The following is a 19,972-nucleotide window of genomic DNA, read 5'->3' as shown; positions in this document are numbered from 1 at the left end:
GTTTTCTAATCAATAGTTTCCTCGTTGATAGTAAATAAGTTCACAGTGTTAATTAAAATGTACTCTGTCTACATACTCAAAATAAAATTGATATCTAAGTGCTAGAAGAAAAAGGTAAGCCTCCTGAAGACCTCTAGTGCTTCATTTGGACTGAAGAATTGAGTGAAGATTCAAGACGAGTTGTCTTGCTTTCTGGAGAACTTTCCGAGCACTGTGTTGCTCAGACATTTCTAGGAAAAAATTCCGTAGACAGGGAATTTGAAAGAATGTCAGTTCGCGCACCATTGAAAAATTTAATGAGCTCGGTAAAACCCATCTCTCTATCCAAAATAATTTCTCTAAAGAAAGACTTGAATACGTTTTCTGCAAAAACCGTTTCCTGTACCTATAGTTCTCCAACAACGCCAAGGCTAGAAACAATTGAAACTGAGACGAGCAGACGCGTTGTGCAGCCCAGAGAGTTTCCCACACAAGAAACACGCCGTCCTGACCATAGTCAAACTCTTAAATTAGGAAAAAGTTTAGTTCAGGAAATACAACCAAGAACCAGTACCTCGTTTGAAGTCAACAAGGAACCATCGATGAGCAAAATAAAAGTGAGTGACTTCTTTCTCCCTCAAAAGCTCGTACAGCTCAAAGTCCATTACCTTGTTTGTTGGCAAAGTCACCTCATTCTCGCATAAAGAAAGCAGAGTTTTTGTTTTTACCTTGAGTAGTGCTCTCAAGTTTCGAAAATTCGCGTCAATCGCCTTTCCGGAACCAAAGTTGCCGTCGAGTCGTTCCATCAATTTGACAAAGCAACCGTAAGATAAATATTCTAAGTAGGACAGTCAATTCCACTGCTATAACCTCTTTGTTTTATCTACCATCATCTAAGATGACAACAAGCGGAGCCAGTATATCGCACATTCCCTGCACGTAGCCGCCAGTCAAACGATGCTGCCAAATGTATCTAAGAAAGAGAATGCGATCGTTTTTTCAATTGTCGCGTCGCTCTCCTACTCATCACTTACGTTCCTAAAATGTTTTTTAATTTCGTGAGATTTTCAGGTATTGTAAAATACCTAGATAGCACACGCTATAAACGAGGAATAATTTCAATAAAAGAGATCTCACTCTAAGTTTCTATCGCAGCGAATCACATCCTTGTCGATTCGATGCAAATTCAACGCCAAGCCATCCAACATTTCCTTCTATTAGATCAAGCCCTCTAATTCCCCACCTCCTTAGCTAATGTAAGCCAGCCCTACGTCATATTGCTCCAATATCTCCACCTCTTCAGCAGTCAATTCGGGTGGCAGATTCGCGCGCGGTCGTCGCTCGACGTCAGCCACGCCATTTTCCCTCCTCTCGCCGTCAACCGAATCGTCGCTATCCCCATTCAACAAGCCCGAGCACAGTGAGACATCCCCATCGGTGGTTCCATTGCTCAGTCGTTCTCGGTCCATAATCGGCGACGGTTGTTCGCTGTCGCTCGACGGATCGTTAAAATCGACGCTATCGTCGTCGACATCGTCTTCTGCGCGCGCCGCGCGCCGTTTTGCCTTACGATGAGCCTCCTTCTTTTTCAGGATCCTCTCCAGCGTCGACCACACTTGGAGTTTCTCTTCATACAGAGTCCTATGATCAGCATCTTGCAAAGCGCGTTCCGTGGGCCGTGAGCGAAACGAGTAATAGCTTAGCAAGTAAGGCCAGGCCTTAGTGAAAAGAAAGAAATGCGCACAAAGTTCTTCTCAGTGCTCTGCCTCCTACCGTTGATCGTAATTCGTGCTGGATTCCGCCATAGAAGACACGTCTTGCCATTTCGTCCGCATTATAAACCTTTAATTAATAGAGAAACGTCTATAGTCTGTATCCCCTTTGTCGTCCCGCTTACATCTCCCCTTGCAATGACGCTGTCCCATATCTCTCGCGTCAATCCCTCAGACGCGTCCGTCGGGTCGTCAACGACCATAATACGACTATTTCCGTGCACGAGTGACGATAGGTGCTTTTTGATGAATGTCAAGTAGCGAACGTGCCCAAGCCCTAGAGCAAGAATAACTGAGAGGTGAGTGAATTCGACCAACAAACGTACATCCGTAAAATGCTCTTGACATGATCCTGCCACTCATCTGATCACACGTACTCTGCAAGGCAACCCTATATAAAAAAGACCTTCTACTACGCCCAAGTACGCCGATCTCTATATTTATTTATCTATACCCATGTGAATTGTCCGAATTGGTGCTGGTGCTCGTTCTCGTCGAGAGAGACGACGCCTTGCCATTCGATTCGTCCCCAAGACTTTTCGTCTCATTCGAAGCCTCGTCCATTACAACATCGACTGACCCGGCTCGACGCGAATTCGTCCTACCACCTACGATCCCTTCCTCTTCTCCTCTCTCCTTGGGACGTGCTGAAATGACAAAAAAGAAAGTGCTTTTCTCCCAGTCAATCAATACGTTCATTCCCTACCCTCGATCTTCAACTCCTCCCCGTGAAATACGTGAAATACGCACGAATTGGACGACTTCTTGAGAATTCGCGGACGCGGTCGCTCCGTTACGACGTGATCTACGGGTCGCAGGCGATGCCGATTCTTTCTGCGCGTCGGAAAGATGCTGTCGCGTCCGTTCTGCTGTCGCGCCCAGAGAGGCGGATCGAGTCGGCCGAGTGGTAGGAGACCTGATTCGAGGCAAGTGAGGAACATTGTCAGCGTGCCGGTGGGAAACGCCATTGGATGAAATTGACGACCGTCGTGACCGATTATGTGCAATTGTTCCAATTTATTCTCTGAGAATTAATTGCCAATAACTAAGGAGACCCACCCAATGGCTGTATCTACTTTGTAAGTGGCAATGAAGCGAAGCGATTTCTTTAACGTCGAGCGAAAGAGCGAGATCCCATCGGCTGGGGAATAAAGACGCGTTTGGTTTCAATGAATCTATCAGACGTTATTATATCACGTACTGGCCGTTGCTATTCTCGTCATTGCAATGATCGTTGGCAGTAGGAATATTAGGCATCCACTTCAACGTCAGGTGACCGTCTGAGAGAAGTAACGACAAATAGCCGGGCACCGATTCCTTGCTGGAAAGCTGTCGGATAGGGAAAAGAGTATGAGAAAACTTCTTGAGAGCGAGCGAATCTCCTGCTCACAGGCTTCATGATAACGTTGTTTTTAGCAAAGAGAAGAGTGGAACCGGATGCTTGATGCAGAGATTCGACGTAATCCTTTGCAAGTCGATGCGATTCTGAGCACGCGACTGTCTGTAATTCTGGAATCTAGCAAACGAAGAGGTCAACATATACAATTCGAAGAGAAAGAAACATACGAGTTCTAGTGCACCACCGACTTCAGTGGAAGTGCTACAGAGTCTGGAAGATGACATCCTAAAAATCAAATGATTAGTGACGCAATCCTAGCGAATAATAAAAAAATTTCTTTTTCTCACTTTTGCCGCTGCAGAAGTTCATCAGCCGACGGATCGGTCCACAGGTGATCAGTCGTCTTCATTCTGGAAAATTCCAAGGAACACGGACCATCTACAAGTACAAGAACCAATAACTACATTAATTATAGAACGTAGCGGATACATTACCCAATAAATCAACAAAAAGAACGCCGTCAACAGGATGCGACACCAAGGAAGTATTATCCTCATAAAACACGCTAGGATGCAAACAATCATCCTCATTGCGAATATATATGTAAATAGTAAGTGTACCTCGAATTTTTGACGACGGCTCGCAGCAGATCGCCGAGAAAATTCTCGACGAGCGCCAATCGAATCCAGAGAAGCCGAATCGTCGTCGGATTGGCGAGCGCTTTCAAGCGACTGCCCGTCGAATAACGATCGCGCACGCCGTCCAATCGTTCGGCGACGGTTCGTTCGCGTCGCACGACGAGCGGCGACGTCGGCGTCGACGCCGCCGACGACGATTTCGCGATCGACGAGGAATTCGTCGCCGCCGCGGCGACGATATCGCCGCAGAGTCGATAGAGATCGTTTGCCGGAGGATAAAGAGCGCCGAGACGGCCGACGAGAAGATCGAGCGTCGTCGGCGGCCAGAAGAATTTACGGCGAAGTCCGAATTGAAGCGCGGACTCGATTTCGACTGCGCGAGCGGGGAAGAGGAAAGGGAAAAGGAAGAAACTTTTATTACAGACAGTTTAGCGTGTGTTGGTGGCTTGCGGATTCGGAACGAGACACTTGGATGGTGCTACGTGCGAAGGAGGGGGTGCGCGATTCTCTTCTAAACGAGGATTGGAGCCGCCTCCACCCTTTTAGCCTCCTCCCTTTTTTTTTACCGCACAATGCGATGACGACGCTGCTTTCTTCGTGAACGAATCGGCGAGTGACCGCTTCTTCGGTCAGTTGTTTCACCTGCGCGAAAGATTCAACTCCATCGCGACACAGTGTAAGTGAGATCGCACCGCTCGTTTGACGTTACTGAGCAGTCTTTCCCTTTCGACGCTTTCGCGTGACATTTTCGAACGCTGTAGCCCCGTCGAACAACGAGAGCAGACCTCAATGGCCCAAGCCGGCGGAAGAAACTTCCGGATTCGAGTACATGCGCGCAGGCGATCATGTGAAGATGGTTGCGATTTATTCATTCTAATCCGCGACAACAGAACGCGCTAAATTTCACTAAAACTTTATTCAATTCCTTCTCTCTTCTCTTTGGCCGCTTCCTAAGAAGTAGAAATAGCACGCAGAATGAAAGAAGAAGCAAAAATTGGTCACACTTTGAATCTCTCTTCCAGAAGAGAAATTTCGCTTGTTAGATCGGTTATAGCGTTGCGGAAGGCCTCCTGCGGACTGTATTCAGGCACAGTCTGTACTCTGAGCACGACGCGATACTCAAGTGGATGAGGAACTTTGTATCCGGCAAAGAGCACCTGAGGATCTCTCAGCAGCTGCCTGCAAAGCAACTAGCCGCCTCGATCGCCGAATTAAACCTGTCTCACCCTCTGAGCAGATTTCCGAGGGTGTGATCTTCCTTGTGGATAATAAACGATGCGGCGTTAGGAACTTTGGTGTCTTTCTCCATGACAATTCTGTAGCACACAGCATTCAAATCTATCAAAACGAAGAGAAATCGACTCTGCAGTACTTCTTCTCGCCATCCAAAAGAAGAAAAGACTCGAAAGCAGGTGGAGCGTTCATCTTAGTATACGGGCAGTTGCGCAGAATGCTCAAGTGCGCGACGCGAAATGTTTCCATTAAATCAAGCCAGATATTGTAGAATTATAATGTAGGTAAAATGCATTCAAAAGATTCTCTTAGTCTGCAGTATCTTAAAGCTCTTCAAAGAACGCAATTCTGGCTTTGGTGGAACCAGAAGTGATCTACAGTAGAGCCAAGCCAAAATCATCAGATCAAGCTTATACCAAAAAGAAAATAATCACCTTTTCAAGCGTCGAATACTTTGTTATGCCCTTGCGAGCATTCTCCTCGTGCAAAAGATCCTCGGGCGTTTGCATGGTATCCAATTTCAAATTCTGAAACAATAAATTAATCCCGTTCGCGAGTAATAAGACTCATCTAACCTCCATGTCAAATTTGAGCTGGGACAACTGCCCCTGAAGATGCCGACTCTTGGCCATGTAGGCCAAACGTTCTTCCTCGATCTGCCGCGACAGTTCCTCCACATCTTCTTCCCTCACAACCAAGTCAGCATTCCCGAAATCAGACACGTGAGACTCTCCACGCGAGTCAAGTAGCTAAGATCGCCATAAACATGTATGTAGTCAACACTCACCCCCTGTTCCCTATCCGCTCACCAGTCCAGGAGAAGAGGTCAATTCAACAAGTTTCTGCTTAGCTGATCTTTCTGCCTGACGCGCCTCGAGGAGCTTGTTGCGCAAAAGCTCGGCTTCGTGCGTTCTAGAAACGCCGACTCCTTCGCGACATTTTCAAATCCAATATTGAACTTACCGCTTCTTTGCGTCCTCGTAAACTCTTTTGGCCAAACTTTCCGCCTGCTTTGCTTTCGCTTCCATGAGCCTCTTCTCCTCCTCACTCTGAAACCCTTTTATTCCTATCAACTCCCCTTTTCGTCTCGGTCTACGCAAACCTTAAAGGCCGCCTGTCTTGCTCTCTCGATCTCCTTTTCTGCTTCCTGCGCCTTGGCAGCGAGCATGGCCGCTTCCTGTTCAGTGGTATGAACTTTTTCTGAGAGCAAATCAGCCATTTCTTCCGATTTCATCTACGTGATGCATGAAAAGGTATAGTAGCCCATCATCCCCTCTGGTATTCATACCAGCGCCTCGTTGGCTCTCTGTGCCTCCTCTTCATAGTAACGAAGTCGTTTTTCTAGCTCAATTTTTTCCCTAACCGCTTCCTCTCTTGCCATCTTCTCCTTTGCCAAACGACTCCGTTCCAACTGGACACCAAATGTGAAAGGCGACAGCTAATTAATGAAAGACAGACCTGTTTTCTTGCTTTCTCTTCGCGAGCTTGAGCTTTCATTTGCTGTATCTCCATAGAATCCAATTTCCTTCTGCGCATAAACAGATCGTGATTTCCAACGCAAAGTTGCAGAATCTAGACAGAGATTTTTATGTAGAGTATGACACAAGGCCCTCTTCTCTAACCAATTTATTAATTCGCAGCATTGGAGCAAAAAAGGAGAACTCCGGAGATTTCTTGTCACTAGGCTTAATAGTAAACTATTATAAAATAGACACTTCAGCCCTTGTCTAGAAAATTGCTATTGGACCGACTCTCTTCTCGTGAAAGGCAATGTTTCTTATTTCACTCCAAGGAAAAGAAATTTTCGGCGACAGACGGTCGTCCTTCTCATATATATTCAAACCCAAAGAGTCGACGCCCAGCCAAAGATCCGTTCCCTTTTTGTTCTAAGAAAAAACAATGACACACATAGATCGTACAACAATCATCTGTCTATACTTTTATGTTGAAATAATTGACCCCATACATTTCCAAATCTTGAGCAATTTTGAGAAATTCCATTTCAGCTTCATCTCTGATTCAAACATCGATTCAATAAAATAAATACGTCTATACTCTTTTTCTTTCCCCAAACCTCAGCATTCCCTTGTGCTCTGCATACCAAGAAACGATTCGCTCCTCCCACATTTCAGATGACATTTGATATTGATCAAGCACCTAATAAATAAATAAATAATAAAGAGTATTTAAATTCGCGAGTTCGACTGCCTCACTCTTTGCGGAAGCAATTTATCCGAAATCAAAAATCCCGACTGATAAACGTCAGCATCGTAATCACCATACTTTGCCTGCACGGCGTAGGAAGCCAAAAGAACGGCCGCTTCCGGCGGACAATAGATCTCCATGTCCAAAATCTGCTGTTTGACTTGCAAGAAGAAAAGATGCTGAGTGATCTCTTGAACCAATTCTTCGGCGACGTCTTCCGGATAGAATTTCACGCGCAATTGAAAATTGAGCGGGCTCTCTTTGGGCACATCTTGATCCACGACCTGCGTAATCAATGAAAAGGGTAGAATCCGGCGAGAGGAAATCGAGTTAGCAATTGTCCCGCCCACCTTCTTGTCGAATCGGAGCCACGCGTCGATTCCCTTCGTGTCCTTGTAGAAGAGACCGAAGAACCAGATTTCGCGAAGACCGATCGTTTTTACGACCAAGTCGAATAGATCTCGGCCCGTTCCTTTGCCCTGTGTGTAGACGTTTGAAGAAAAGGGGCCTCCCTCTCTTCCCTGGGGCGGATCTCACCTCGATCGAGAACTCCAGTTCGGCGTCCATCGTCGTGACGCGCACTTCGACTTTTTTCGGCATGGCGTTGCGAAGAGAAGCGCAGGAAAAAAAAGTGCGACGATTTTTTTTCGGGAACTCGCCAATAGACGCAATCGATTGAGTCTAGGCTACGCTTCTAGCTCGAAAGCAAGTCGAATAAAGAGAAAGTCTTCCTCTAATTGACACTGGAAGAAGGGAAACGCAATCAGCGCATACGGGGACGCATTCGACGAAACGGGAAGTTACACTAAACAGCCCCTACTGTACCCCTCCCTCATTCAGTTCAGCGAGAGCGGCTTCTGTCTCTTCGACGACGCTCGTCGCTTCTACGTCGGTCGTCGCGGTCGTCGTCACGGTAACAGTCTCGTCGTCGAGGGCTGTCTCTTCTGCCTCTGCTTCTTTCCTCTTCGAAGCTTTTGCGTCTTGAGTCTCTGTATCTTTCCTCTTCAAAGCTTCTGCGTCTTGAGTCTCGATCTCTTGAATCATAGCGATCCTGATGTTCCCTGTAATCTCTTCTCTCGCGTCTCACGGGAGATCGAGATCGAGATCTAAAAAGAAAGATATTTATTATTTTCTCCCTTTTGACATTAGTCTCGCCTTCTCCTTCTGTCTTCTCTATTCGAGTCGTTTCTCGACTTCGGCTCTCTGCGCTGTCGTTTCATTTCCTCCTCTCGATCTGAGTCGCTGGAAGACGAGTCCGACGACGAACCAGAACTGCTGCTATCATCAGAGTCAGAGTCAGACTCAGACTCAGACTCAGAGGAAGACGAACTATATAGAGAAGTCTCGTAACGTCATCTCCACTAAAAGATATGCCACACCTCTCTGCCTTTCTTTTCTTCTTCAATTTCTCCGCTTCCCGGTCTTTCTTCTGCTTCTCCTTCTTTGCAACAGCCAACGACGATGATCCTCGACTCCTTTCCAGTTCCCTTGCTTCTTGCAATTCCATTCGTTTTTTCTTCGCCGCCTCTCTCGCTTCCTGTTCCTGCTGCCTCTTTGCTGCTCGCTCTGCTGCAAGCTGCTTCTGCTTTTCCTGATCGAAAGCACTGCCTTCTTCATAGTCATCTCTGATGCCGAATGCCGCCTTCAAACGTGCGTTCTTTTTCTGATTCATTTCGGCCAACTCGTGCGTCTCCGTACTCCTACAATAATTATTAATACATATGTTAATTAAGTATTATTATTTAATTAAATTATAACAATTCTTACTTTCCGTCTTTAATTTTCAACTTCGACGCATCTTGGGACAGAAGTTGCTTTCTCAATTCCTCGATTCGAGTCTCGATTTCATCGTCGGCGAACCTATAGTACGTACGTCACTAATGATGACGTCATTTATCGACTTTTCTCTTCTTTTCTTTACCCTTGTTCTTCCAATCTAACTCTCAGTTCCATGCACTTCACTTCGACCTTTCGTTTTCGATTGTGATCGAGGATCTCTTTGTTCGGCTGGCGCGACAAGAACTCTTCGGCGCGTTTGACGTCCGAATCGGCGTTGTAGCGCATCCGCTCGCGATGATTCCGCACGAACGACAAGTTGCGCTGAACGTAACCATTCGTTCCCGATCCTCGCGGCGTTTCGAGACCTATTCCGTTGTACATTGCGAAGTGAGGAAAAGGCGCGACTACGCGATTCTGCGCAGCACTGCGCGCAACAACACTTTCGGATGAAACTTTGTTTCCTTGCTGTCTGCTCGTTTCTTGCCTATCGCTCTCTCGCAAACGATGACGTAGACACGAGCACGTTTAGCGCCGGGTCTGGCTCGGCCACGTACACGACAACCTCGAGCATCGGTGGGAAAACTCTAGTTCCTCCTTTCTCTTCTCTCTCCACTCTCGCGCTTGCAGGACTCGACAGCATTGTTATGGTCGTGCGAACTCAAGCCAATTCAGTTCACCAAAAACGTGCGGAGGCGCAGAAAATCGATTGGGAGAAACAATTCGCTGTCCTGAGCAAGGTGAACCCGGAAGTTTTTCGACTGCACGAAACCGAGGCGCCGGAAGGAGCCTGGACAATTTTTCCAATTATTGAAAAGTACGGGATCTCGAGTCAGAAATTTTTGACGTCACATCCTTAGCGTTTTTACAGACTATCTTCAAAATATCCCAATGCTAAGTGGTACTTTTTCTGTGAAGATCAAACCGTTATTGATTTTGAAAAACTATTGAAAGTTCTTGGCCGATACAGTCAACATGAGGTCATTGCAGAATGTTTACTTTATACTTTTTTCACGTATACTTTTTTCACGTTGATATAGAGCGCGTTCCTTGGCCGTGGGCTTATTGACAGAGAGCCAAGCATAATTCATCATTATGCTTTCTATGAAGATATAAAACAGTCGATTTACTATCCTGACTTTGCAGCTGGATGGGCTCTGAACAGGAAATTAATTACAAGGCGAGATAGTACAAAAACTGCGCTTAGATTACGGATGTGAACTTTTCTTTTTTAGATTGGCAGATAGACTAAAGGCAAATCCACGAAGAACTGATTTCAGCATTGACGTTCAGCACGAGGTATAGTGTTAGAAACTCGCCTGTCTTCGTATGACAATTTCTTGTATAAATAAGCTTGCCATGTTTATCTACGACGAAGGAAAGGGTCAGAGGCTAACAAACGTTGACGAATTTTGTGCTGGGGTTGATAAGGATTCAGCCCAAGGCAAAAAATGTGCTACGAATTTTCCGTCGTCTCTTGGAGACTGCGTATGAATGAGAATCTGATGCACAGTAGCTCTACCTGATATCTTTTTCTGCAAAGGAAAAGGTTGAATTAGATGAAATCTTTTTTGCCGTCAAAACAACAGAGCGGTATCATCAAAGCCGCCGTAAGGTTGCAATACATTACATTGCATCAAGGATCTGACATGCAAATTGCAGTGTCGGTTATTAAACGAACGTGGGGAAACGTAAAGGGAATAATCGTAAAATATTTCAGCAATGTCACTGATCCCGCCATACCAACTGAAGATACTGGCGTTCCTAACGTACCAACAGGTGCATTGCGAAAATCTGATTGTATTAGTGAACTCAGTCTCTTTCCTTTGATCATCTTTAGGACATTGCGCCAAGTCTTATGCTATTCTTAAAAAAGCTGCAACGGATCCCAATTATAAAAAGATAAAGTGGACCCTGCTGGTTGATGACGACACGCTGATTAGGTGGGTATCTTCTTTCTACGGTAGTATGCTATCTAGAGCTCTATTGCGTGTCTGTAGCGTTAGTCGACTTCAGCGTCTTCTCGCTTGCTATGATCCCAATGAAGTCGTCTTCTTGGGAGAAGTGTACGGATACGGGCAAAGTGCCGGTCACGGGTATCCTTATATCACCTTAGGAGGCGGGTAAGAAGAGCAGAAATGTTGCATTAGAAACTATCTTTTTCGTACTAGGATGGCCGTGAGCAAAGCCGGTCTCGCAGCTTGGCAGCAAGTAGCCGAGAAGTGTCGCTGTCCGGCTATTGATACTCCCGATGACATGTGGATTGGGCAGTGTCTTCACCAGTCTCGTCATTCGTTAACTCACCGACCAGAATTTCATCAGGTGAGCCATTTTTGTGTTGCCTGTTGGCATCATTACAGTACGGGTCCCTCGGTATGTAGGCCAAAGCGTCTGAGTACAGTCTCGGATATCTAGCTAGACAGACCCCCGTCACTTTCCATAAGCTTGATTTCGTCAACGTTGACCAGTTATATGAGAACGAGCTTAGAGACCTGTAGGCACGAGTTCATTCAAAACCAATTTAATAAGCAAAACGAACGAAGCAGCAGCAGAAACGACAGAAAAACAAAATGACAAGCGTTCTGTTCCAATGACTGAGCAGACCTAAAGATCAGTCGGGGACGGTTCCTGACACTCCGGTGGCACTACGAAGCTGCTCGCGGTTGGTTGTGTCGAGTTGAAGGTGCGGAATTCCATGAAGACTTCAATTTCGGGCGTGTGACGACGGAAAAGAATAGGCCTGTTTTCCTGTTCTTCAGCGTCCGTGCACACCTCGAGCTCCACTCCGAAACTCAACTACAGAAAAGAAGGGTCTAATAGTGTTAAGGTCGAATTCTTTTTCTCCTACTCGCTGGACCCAGCAATCGAGCTGTCTTTCGTGAAACGTTCTCTGTCCCGCGTAATCAGCGTCCTTGACAAATCCCCAGAAATCAGGAAGGTGACCTGTCACGTTGTGCGAATGGCAGTCGGTGGGTTCTTGACTATATAGGTAGGACATGTATTGTTTTGCGGGGGCAAGCGCACCCTTTACCTGTTGACTTCGTATACCCGTTCCTACCGGTCACATAAGTGAGACAACGTCACGTGGCTGTCTGAGATCTCTTACCATATCGTAGCGCTGAAGATACATAACGTGTCTGAAGCGACTTACTTCGTGCTCGGTTAGATTGTAATATTCCTTGGCCATGTTTCCTTCGTAATCAGAAAGAAGATAGCCTACACGTGCCAGAAGAAATTTAGAGCCTACATGTAAGAATTTAACTTGCTACTCATCGTACCATCACCGAACTGGACTCCCTGGGATTCTTCTTCGTGATACTCAACACCGACCTGGGAGGAGTAGGAGGAGGAGGAGGAGGAGGAGGGAAACCCTTATCATCTCGTTCCCACGATGGGGTCATTCGCTCTATGTATATACCTCCGCTTCAAAAGTCGCCGGCAAGACCGGCTTAGTAGGCTCCGGCGGAGGCGGCTGAGAAAGAGAGCCAGCTATGACCAGACTGAGAACGGCGACGGAAAGAAGCAGCATGACCAGAGAGTTGTTGATTCTACGATTTTAGTCTGTCAAGTGATGCAAACGAGCTCAAACGAGGGAACGCCCCGAAAGGGTGATATCATCACATGATTTTGGAATCACGAGTTTGCGAATCTGATATGCCACACATGCCGAACGAGCCGTATCAGAAATGAAAGACGAAGACGTCGAATGAAAAAAAAATGCCAATTTACAAAGAAAGATAACATGCACATCAACATTTCAGTTCAAGTTTAAGAATCCGGCTTAATTAATGATTGCATTCTGCCGGAACTGTGAAGACCGTTTCGCTTGGGGCTACTTGCTGAAAGGTTTCGAAAACAAAATCATAGTGGTCGAGATGGTCTTCTCTTGCGTAAGCAATCGGGTTTTCGGACGGGTGTCCGTCCATGAGCTCAAACCATAGCTCAACGCGACCTCTCCGCTATATGAGATAACAACGTACATGACAAGCTGCACGATCCGTCAAGGATGGCAGCAGCATCTTACGTCAACGCCAGAATAGATTGCAATTTCGTGTCCCTCGATGTTTCTTTGTTCGTAGTGAGGATTATGATCGAGAAATTCCCACGGACTCTCCATTCGACCCTGAGCAGGTTGTTCTCTGCAGTGAGGCGTTCCCGTTCCATTCGATTCAATCATGTAGTCGTGTCCCTGTGAAAGTGCGGGTCATTGCCTCGCTGTTCCAGTGACATTGAAACATTACCTCGTCAACTCTTCGAAGGAATTCCACGTGGTACATCTGTTCAGTGCCCTGAGGTTCCAGCGTTATAACTTCTCTTTCTCTCTGATGTTCAAGGTCTCCATCCCAACTGCCTACTCAAAATATTCGGTGTTTCCTTCAAATGTTTAGAATTACTTACCTCTTCCTCTGAAGCTCTCCATGCCTCCAGGGCCATGGCGAGTCAGGTTGATCGTCATCTATTTATACAGGGCATTAATCAATGCCTTTAGTGTTTGTCAGTTTGGTCGTACAGTAGCTTGAAACTCGGACGACAAACGAGGCGGGTGAGGTCCTGGTGGCTGGGCCACACAGAGCATAGCAAAAGAGAGGACAGCCAACACACGCAGCATTGCTTTGGTTCAATAAGAGTGAATGATTGACGGGAGAACTTTTCTATTTATAATGATGGGGCAAGGGCACCGGGCGGTGTGTACCAGGTACGGTACCAAATCAGGTGATTGGAGACGTCTCATGCACTGCCCCCACTGTGCCTCTCGGGTGGCACGTTTTACATTTGCCACGTGTATTATCGAGGCAATCTCGCGGGTAATGCAAATTACTAGAAATCTCTAGGAATATTATGTTTCACATTGCTTTGGGACGTCAAAACTTTCTTTTTTTGGCAACTCAGAATCAAACTTGGTGATATCGTACGTGATACTTTCAACATCAGACAGAATCTTCATCGTAACAGGGACATCGGGCTGATGAGAGAAGACGCCGACTTCTATGACATTGCTTATTGCAGACATGACTTTCTTTGGAATCGTCTGGACGAAGTGCAGGCACACAATCAGCAAATAAATCAAATTCCTCGTATTTACCTCATGTTGTATTTCAGCTTCCCACACTTGCAACTGCTTTCGATGGTATTCTCTTTCTTCTTTAAATGTTGCTGTGCTCATGAATGTCCACGGTGGAGGCAACGTTCCGTTGACAGTTGTCATCAAACAACTGCTGTTCATCTCGCTGCATCAAACAGAAAGAACACGTATCTGCCTATTTACCACATCAGTTCGTCGTGTCCTCACTTGTTTTCGAAGTACTCCTTGCCCTGTGGCAATCCAGGTTTAGGTTATCGTATACTGATACTTGTTAATTCCCTAAATACTTACCAAATCATAGCGAGCCAAGAACATTGTTCGGATGGGGTGTAAATCCATGAAACCATTGTGAATTTCGTACGTTTCTATCGATTTGTTACCAGCGTAGTCGACTTTCCACTCTCCTGGGAAGCACAAAAACGCTGTCTACTAGGCTCTGTTCATTGGTATATCGGTTTCTACCTGAGCCATCTCGAGAAGAATTTGTTGAGTTATGTATCATATGAAACTGGGTTGCGCAGCAGTTGTACATTGTCAATTACGTTAGCTGTTTTCAGTATACCATTGCAGTGAAGGTGTTTGGAAATATGGGCCGAGGTGGAAGAGAAGCAGCAGGATGAGGCAGAGCCACGACGAGGGCCCCGTCGAGCTGTAGCAGCGGCAGAAGCAGCACCAATGCAAGCCTACCCGGTCTCATGTTGGGAAAGCATGTGACGCAAATAATCACGAGATCATCACGAGCTAAGACGAGCGATGTAAGGAGAGATCATCAAACAAACAGCAAAGAGACAGAACGTTAGTCAAAAAAAGACAATCAGAAGTAGTATGTGTAGTCAAAGGTGCTGGACTACTGATTGCACTCAGCTGGAACAGCAAAGATCGTCTCGGGCGGGGTCACCTCTTGAAACGATTCAAACACAAAGTCGTAGTGGTCGAGGTGCTCCTCTCTCGCATACGCAAACGGATGATCACTCATTTGATCATTCACGATCTCAAAAAGCAGCTGAGCGTGCCCTCTTCTCTGTAGAAGTCAAGCTACGCTCATTATATTCACTAGGACAGTAAAAGATGTCTTACGTCAGCTCCTGCATATACTGCGAATTCTCGTCCGTTGATGGTTCTTCTTTCGTAGTGAGGGTTATGATCGAGAAACTCCCAGGGGCTCACCAATTGACCGCGAGCTGGCTCTCCTCTGCAGTGAGCCTCTCCTGTTCCATTTGATTCGATCATGTAGACGTGCTCCTGCAAATCGGGGTCCTACTTGACGTTCACGATAACTGGTTATAGGTACTCTACCTCGTCGACTCTTTGAAGGAATTCCACGTGGTAAATCTCTTCTCCGCCGCGTACTTCCAGTGTGAGCATTTCGAGCTCCCTCTGATGTTCAATGTCACCAGCCCAGGAGCCTGTACAAGCAAAGCCTGGTGCTAAACTTTCCAATTTTTACGTTGCTGACCTACCTTTTCCTGTGAAACTCTCCTCACCCCGAGGACCGCGGCGAGTCAGATTGACGGTCATCTAATAATGAGAAGACATTGATGCTAGCGTTTGCTTGACTCTAAAGTATTTAGCGCGTACAGTGGCAGTGAACTCAGACGACAGGCGAGGCGGATGAGGCCCCGGCTGAGCCACGCAGAGAAGAGCAAGAGACAGGACAACCAACACCCGGAGCATCTGTCTAATTGTTTTGAACTTTAGGAGAGCAACTGAACGAATGACCGTCTCACTCTGTGGTGATCTCACCAAGTGGCACTATCAATCAGGTGACTTCTGATCTCGTGTCTTAGAACCGACGTCAACTCCCACAGTGCTGAGGTAGTCTCGTCACCAGTGCTGAGGGTTGAAACATTTGTTATTTATCTTGTGCAAATCGACAGCTAGCACTGCGTATATATAAAAAGCACCAGCAAGCAAATTCGTTGCCTAAATTGTTTGCTCAAATTCTGTCATAATTGTGCTCTTCTTGACACACTTTAGGGACCTCAAAGTCAGATGCGGGCGGAACCTTAGATTTAAATTCCGTCATTTCATATGTAATAGTGAAGTTAACGGCTTCTTCAGCTGCGTGGAACTGGATGACAGCTGGTTCATTTGGATTATCGACGTAGACTCCAGTAAGAACCTCAGTACCGTTTGACTGCAAAGAACAAGAAGATGCGGTTGTAGTTTTGACAGCGCTGCAGACGCTTAGCTTTACATACTCCTGCTCGACCTTCCCAAAAATCTAGCTGTTCTCCTTTGTATGTGCCACGCTTTACATACGTTGCGTCTTCGACGTATGTCCACGTATACGAAAGGCGTCCTTCTACTTTGACCTTTTGGCATGCGCTCTTGTTTGCACTGTCAAACAAACGTATGATTAGCCGATGACGAATTATTGTGTATTTTGAAATAGGAAACCTTGTCACAAAGTACTTATAGCCCTGAAAAATAGCACGTTAGACAAACAGAGAGGTATTATTACAGTATTTACTTACCAAATCATGACGTTCTAAATACAGGTTTTTGACCTCTTCGTGGTGAGGCTCATGAATATCGTACCTCACCACTGACTTGTTTCCTTCATAGTCAACAGCCCAGTGACCTAAACAGCGCAAGCGTGATGAGTCTATGTTACTCGACGACTCATAAGATGTGGACGCTAGTACCTTCGCCATATCCCGCATTTGTTCCATTTGGAGCCGTCACGTTAGCTTTGATAATCACACGAAACTGAAAATAACTTCAATCGCCGTGTTTGTTCAAAACACGTCATCTTTGTACCTGGGCTTCAAACGTGCTAGGAAAATGAGGATGAGGCGGTGTTGGGTCATGCACCAGGGGCTTCGACTGAACCGTCGACAGCAAAAGAACTGCAACACAGCTTAGAATGTTCAGAATCATTGAAGATATGCGTAACGGGGCTATCATCTAATGAAACAATTCACGTGATGGTGCACGCGCGATTTGCAAATTTTCGCGGAAATTGGCTATCCGGGATACCCGTGGTCTCTATGGAAGAGAAGAACTCCGATTTGGAAGCATTTCGCCGAGAATGGCTGGCTTCTTTAGCTTCTGTTGCGACGGCCTCTAGTAGTAGCGCAGTTACCTTGCCATTGGCTCCTCATTACGATCCGGAAAACGCGCCTCTCTTGCCGAAGTACAATCCAATGGGCCATTACGATCCGGAAAACGCGCCTCTCTTGCCGAAGTACAATCCAATGGGCCAAGAGGAAGTCTCACCAGGCGATAGCAACAGCTGTAAAAGGGAGGAGGAACGTCCACTGCACTACCGTACAGATACCGCAAAAAGAAAGACGAAAGCAGTAGAATTTCGGAAAAAGCCGAAATTCGAGGGAGTCGAAGAAGATTTGGTGGAAAAACTCATAGCTGACATTGTATGCACAGTATTGAAAACGTCGAAATTATTTGAATTCTTCTCACTCATTTTTCAGGACGAAGTAACAGAAATTCCATTCTTCGACACGAGCCTTCCTAGGGAAGTCGGAATCAAGGTGTTTAGTTACTTAGAACACAGAGATCTTTGTCACTGCGCGCAAGTATATTGGACAGTTAGCTCTCCTGGCTGTACTGGTATAGTGGTCTTTCAAGGTGAACTCGTCTTGGCGTTCATTGGCTGACGACGAAGTTTTGTGGTATGATGTGTGCAAGCAACTTGGTTACGAGACTGATACCCTGTATGGAAGCCATACAGATGTGGGTAGAGAAATCTGATAAAAATGATATTTGTGTATAGGATTGACGAGCGCTCTGACTGGAAGCAAATTGTCAAGGAAAACATTTTAAGGCAGCTATCAATACAACAAAACTGGAAGGTACAATGACTGATTAAGTATTAGTTAATAATAATTTTAATAAAGGAGCGTCGCTGTCAAGCGCAGCAATTGCAATATCCCAAGGGAAAGCATATATGTAGCGTTAGTTCTGATGGCGTCCACGTTCTTGCCGGGTAACTAAATAGAGACAAATACATTGACGTATTACTTGAGCGTTTTATCGCAGCTACAGTACTGGCGAGGCTTGCCTGTGGACGTTAGACTCCAATCTCGACGTTGGCACGATTCTAAGACACGATGCTCCTGTTATGGGGCAGCATTCGGATTGGGTCACCTGCACAGCGATCAATAGTGCTGGTGCTGCCGTTGGACATTCGAGTGGCAAGTGAAACAGAAATGTCTTTTAGGAATCGCTATGAATTTTTGCAGGTCGAGTTTCCTTGTGGGATGCATTGTCGGGAGAGAAACGTCACTGCTTTGCTTTACCTGGATCTGTTAGTGCTGTAGCAGCGTCGAAAAGCGCAACGCGTCTCGTTGCCGGAAGTTGCAGTGGAATGTTCGTTTCTCATGCTAGGATTTTGTGCGAGACGGAGGAGGATAAAGAGGAGGCGTGGATATGTAAAGATTCCTTTCAAGTGGAGGTATATATCACTGTGTAGAAAATTGAATTCTAGCAGCTGTAATCGAAGGGGTCATCGGTGAAAAAGATCATCTTCCTCACGTTCAAAACCGATTCCGATTGCGTTCTTCTGTCAACTGATCACGACGTCAGACTCCACTTCCTAGGCAATAATCCAGAGAAAATGACGTTCTTCGAGGGAGGAGTCGTAGGACGCCAAGTCCGACTGACTTGCTTTGATGTGACTGAAGACGTCGTTGCTTGCGGCGTGAGCGGCTTTGGTTTTGATACGCTCGCAGAAGGACGACGTGTAAGCGTTTCAAGGACGAGCAAAAACGAACGAACTCGTCACTTTTCTTACAGATTCGATTGCATGACTTGCATACTGGAAAGTACTTGGGATGTTTGCCTCGAGCTTCAAGCGATATTCTTTGCCTCGATATTGCTCGCTCACCTCCTCACACGCTTATCTCCGGCTGTGCGGACAAAAGGCGAGAAGAAGGATGAACGACTGGTTCAGTTTGTTATTTGAGTGCTGTAGCGTTCAAATTTTTGACTTGAGGAGCAACGGCTGCGTTGGTAGGTTAAAGGGTCATTTAGCACCGGTGAAACAGGTTCAGATGGATGAGTGGAAAGTCGTCAGTGGATGGTAAGTGTTCACCAGTAGAAACACACCTAAAGTAATACGCAAGGGGCTGTTTTTGTGTGTTTAGTTTACATGGAACTGTCTTAGTGTGGGATAGACGGAAAAACACTTTATTATGGGAAACAAGTAGTAGGTTAGTTTCCCGTCTTTTGTTGCTTGACAGCTACTGTATCTCGTCTCGTGTTTTATTTAGGCATCCCGTTGAACTGTGCTCCTTTTTTGATACTAAACTGATTGTTGGTAATGTTCCAGCTGGCAAAGATTGGACGTGGTATGAAAGCGACGAGGATGTCATTCTAAAATCTTCGTACGTTAGTATGAGTGAGTATCTTTATTTGAATTTATGTTCTTTCTCGTAGAGTACGAGGAACGATTAACGTTTTTGACTTTGCCCTGACGTCTGACCTGATGAAAAATCAGCTTCCATCCATCTGCTTCTCCGCGTATGACGAGCCAAGCGCCTCAGGCTACAATATGGATCTTTTGGTACCATATGACACAATCACATAAACCGACGTTTTCAGTAAGTATACTTGAGTATTTTCATTTTGGATTAGAATTAGCTATAACTATCTGTTCCAGTCAACACAAAGTCATTTTACTCGTTCGTACTGTACATATTTTCTTAGTATCGTTTTGTTCGCAAAAAAAGCCGCGCATTTATTTATTTATCCACGCACGTAAATGCGTTCAGTAAACTAGACAACGTCATGCAGTGTTCCGCGATTTCAAAAAAGGCCTTCGTATTCCTTCAGTCAAGTAAAGCACCTAAAAAAACAAAAGACATTATCTGTTCGATTAATCCGTGTACGTACCTTGTAGTCCTGCGTTCGTATTGGCGTAATCCAGGCTACACCGCGTGGAGGTTCGAACGCTGAGTAGCCCAAAAATATTTGAGAGCGAGCC

At 45.8% G+C, this 19,972-nt stretch overlaps 10 protein-coding genes across 12 annotated transcripts; 2 read left to right on the top strand and 8 right to left on the bottom strand.

Moving 5' to 3' along the window:
- Window positions 1-2: 2 nt before the first annotated feature.
- LOC136187579 (small G protein signaling modulator 1-like) lies at window positions 3-4,546 on the bottom strand. Its single transcript, XM_065975206.1, has 23 exons — window positions 4,421-4,546; window positions 4,295-4,370; window positions 3,711-4,101; window positions 3,585-3,655; window positions 3,438-3,528; window positions 3,318-3,375; window positions 3,142-3,267; window positions 2,953-3,080; window positions 2,828-2,892; window positions 2,458-2,775; window positions 2,206-2,398; window positions 2,078-2,142; window positions 1,877-2,028; window positions 1,753-1,821; window positions 1,251-1,697; window positions 1,117-1,193; window positions 1,014-1,064; window positions 867-952; window positions 708-817; window positions 554-647; window positions 386-503; window positions 283-338; window positions 3-230 (listed from the first exon to the last, which is right to left on the bottom strand). The coding sequence occupies exons 1-23, from the start codon at window positions 4,472-4,474 to the stop codon at window positions 142-144; spliced, it is 2,985 nt and encodes a 994-aa protein (XP_065831278.1). The 5' UTR covers window positions 4,475-4,546; the 3' UTR covers window positions 3-141.
- A 30-nt stretch (window positions 4,547-4,576) lies between these two features.
- On the bottom strand, window positions 4,577-5,168 carry LOC136187591 (DNA-directed RNA polymerase II subunit RPB11-a-like). The gene is made up of 4 exons (XM_065975219.1): window positions 5,101-5,168; window positions 4,955-5,044; window positions 4,733-4,907; window positions 4,577-4,678 (listed from the first exon to the last, which is right to left on the bottom strand). The coding sequence occupies exons 1-4, from the start codon at window positions 5,151-5,153 to the stop codon at window positions 4,643-4,645; spliced, it is 354 nt and encodes a 117-aa protein (XP_065831291.1). The 5' UTR covers window positions 5,154-5,168; the 3' UTR covers window positions 4,577-4,642.
- A 35-nt stretch (window positions 5,169-5,203) lies between these two features.
- On the bottom strand, window positions 5,204-7,837 carry LOC136187581 (merlin-like). 2 transcript variants are annotated; one of them, XM_065975209.1, is made up of 15 exons: window positions 7,704-7,837; window positions 7,517-7,645; window positions 7,175-7,450; window positions 7,036-7,118; window positions 6,900-6,975; window positions 6,713-6,847; window positions 6,584-6,658; window positions 6,420-6,533; window positions 6,250-6,372; window positions 6,064-6,195; window positions 5,925-6,010; window positions 5,771-5,873; window positions 5,537-5,710; window positions 5,396-5,488; window positions 5,204-5,335 (listed from the first exon to the last, which is right to left on the bottom strand). In XM_065975209.1, the coding sequence occupies exons 1-15, from the start codon at window positions 7,764-7,766 to the stop codon at window positions 5,285-5,287; spliced, it is 1,713 nt and encodes a 570-aa protein (XP_065831281.1). In that variant the 5' UTR covers window positions 7,767-7,837; the 3' UTR covers window positions 5,204-5,284. The 2 variants fall into 2 exon arrangements, with proteins under 2 accessions (XP_065831281.1, XP_065831280.1); XM_065975208.1 differs by having other exon boundaries at window positions 7,175-7,645.
- Window positions 7,838-7,881: 44 nt separating this feature from the next.
- LOC136187585 (uncharacterized) lies at window positions 7,882-9,357 on the bottom strand. The gene is made up of 5 exons (XM_065975211.1): window positions 9,088-9,357; window positions 8,934-9,026; window positions 8,546-8,866; window positions 8,322-8,495; window positions 7,882-8,272 (listed from the first exon to the last, which is right to left on the bottom strand). Exons 1-5 carry the CDS (start codon window positions 9,324-9,326, stop codon window positions 8,008-8,010), a joined length of 1,092 nt encoding a protein of 363 aa, XP_065831283.1. The 5' UTR covers window positions 9,327-9,357; the 3' UTR covers window positions 7,882-8,007.
- On the top strand, window positions 9,358-11,480 carry LOC136187582 (beta-1,3-glucosyltransferase-like). The gene is made up of 12 exons (XM_065975210.1): window positions 9,358-9,518; window positions 9,573-9,759; window positions 9,814-9,922; window positions 9,983-10,122; window positions 10,178-10,241; window positions 10,296-10,430; window positions 10,486-10,552; window positions 10,605-10,721; window positions 10,783-10,885; window positions 10,943-11,065; window positions 11,114-11,264; window positions 11,324-11,480. The coding sequence occupies exons 1-12, from the start codon at window positions 9,392-9,394 to the stop codon at window positions 11,438-11,440; spliced, it is 1,440 nt and encodes a 479-aa protein (XP_065831282.1). The 5' UTR covers window positions 9,358-9,391; the 3' UTR covers window positions 11,441-11,480.
- Window positions 11,448-12,543, bottom strand: LOC136187588 (uncharacterized). The gene is made up of 6 exons (XM_065975216.1): window positions 12,361-12,543; window positions 12,221-12,272; window positions 12,049-12,158; window positions 11,974-11,996; window positions 11,791-11,923; window positions 11,448-11,738 (listed from the first exon to the last, which is right to left on the bottom strand). The coding sequence occupies exons 1-6, from the start codon at window positions 12,469-12,471 to the stop codon at window positions 11,547-11,549; spliced, it is 621 nt and encodes a 206-aa protein (XP_065831288.1). The 5' UTR covers window positions 12,472-12,543; the 3' UTR covers window positions 11,448-11,546.
- Window positions 12,544-12,629: 86 nt separating this feature from the next.
- Window positions 12,630-14,730, bottom strand: LOC136187586 (uncharacterized). Of its 2 annotated transcripts, XM_065975213.1 has the most exons (10): window positions 14,588-14,730; window positions 14,488-14,533; window positions 14,317-14,429; window positions 14,233-14,255; window positions 14,026-14,170; window positions 13,453-13,971; window positions 13,341-13,398; window positions 13,184-13,293; window positions 12,967-13,131; window positions 12,630-12,901 (listed from the first exon to the last, which is right to left on the bottom strand). In XM_065975213.1, the coding sequence occupies exons 1-6, from the start codon at window positions 14,720-14,722 to the stop codon at window positions 13,780-13,782; spliced, it is 654 nt and encodes a 217-aa protein (XP_065831285.1). In that variant the 5' UTR covers window positions 14,723-14,730; the 3' UTR covers window positions 12,630-12,901; window positions 12,967-13,131; window positions 13,184-13,293; window positions 13,341-13,398; window positions 13,453-13,779. The 2 variants fall into 2 exon arrangements, with proteins under 2 accessions (XP_065831285.1, XP_065831284.1); XM_065975212.1 differs by having other exon boundaries at window positions 13,453-14,170.
- A 44-nt stretch (window positions 14,731-14,774) lies between these two features.
- Window positions 14,775-15,783, bottom strand: LOC136187589 (uncharacterized). The gene is made up of 5 exons (XM_065975217.1): window positions 15,604-15,783; window positions 15,486-15,543; window positions 15,322-15,431; window positions 15,103-15,267; window positions 14,775-15,046 (listed from the first exon to the last, which is right to left on the bottom strand). The coding sequence occupies exons 1-5, from the start codon at window positions 15,697-15,699 to the stop codon at window positions 14,873-14,875; spliced, it is 603 nt and encodes a 200-aa protein (XP_065831289.1). The 5' UTR covers window positions 15,700-15,783; the 3' UTR covers window positions 14,775-14,872.
- An 80-nt stretch (window positions 15,784-15,863) lies between these two features.
- LOC136187587 (uncharacterized) lies at window positions 15,864-16,939 on the bottom strand. Its single transcript, XM_065975215.1, has 6 exons — window positions 16,789-16,939; window positions 16,674-16,737; window positions 16,503-16,609; window positions 16,426-16,448; window positions 16,227-16,365; window positions 15,864-16,162 (listed from the first exon to the last, which is right to left on the bottom strand). The coding sequence occupies exons 1-6, from the start codon at window positions 16,933-16,935 to the stop codon at window positions 15,962-15,964; spliced, it is 681 nt and encodes a 226-aa protein (XP_065831287.1). The 5' UTR covers window positions 16,936-16,939; the 3' UTR covers window positions 15,864-15,961.
- A 4-nt stretch (window positions 16,940-16,943) lies between these two features.
- LOC136187580 (F-box/WD repeat-containing protein 8-like) lies at window positions 16,944-19,777 on the top strand. The gene is made up of 13 exons (XM_065975207.1): window positions 16,944-17,402; window positions 17,460-17,564; window positions 17,617-17,702; window positions 17,762-17,840; window positions 17,886-17,974; window positions 18,028-18,182; window positions 18,231-18,442; window positions 18,491-18,730; window positions 18,784-18,911; window positions 18,962-19,069; window positions 19,134-19,199; window positions 19,260-19,373; window positions 19,426-19,777. The coding sequence occupies exons 1-13, from the start codon at window positions 16,956-16,958 to the stop codon at window positions 19,574-19,576; spliced, it is 1,980 nt and encodes a 659-aa protein (XP_065831279.1). The 5' UTR covers window positions 16,944-16,955; the 3' UTR covers window positions 19,577-19,777.
- Window positions 19,778-19,972: the final 195 nt, after the last annotated feature.

The sequence above is a fragment of the Oscarella lobularis genome, chromosome 5 (genome assembly GCF_947507565.1).
Source record: "Oscarella lobularis chromosome 5, ooOscLobu1.1, whole genome shotgun sequence".
NCBI lineage: Eukaryota > Metazoa > Porifera > Homoscleromorpha > Homosclerophorida > Oscarellidae > Oscarella > Oscarella lobularis.
The sequence above is the reverse complement of the archived record's forward strand: the minus strand, read 5'-3'. Positions and strand labels throughout refer to the sequence as shown.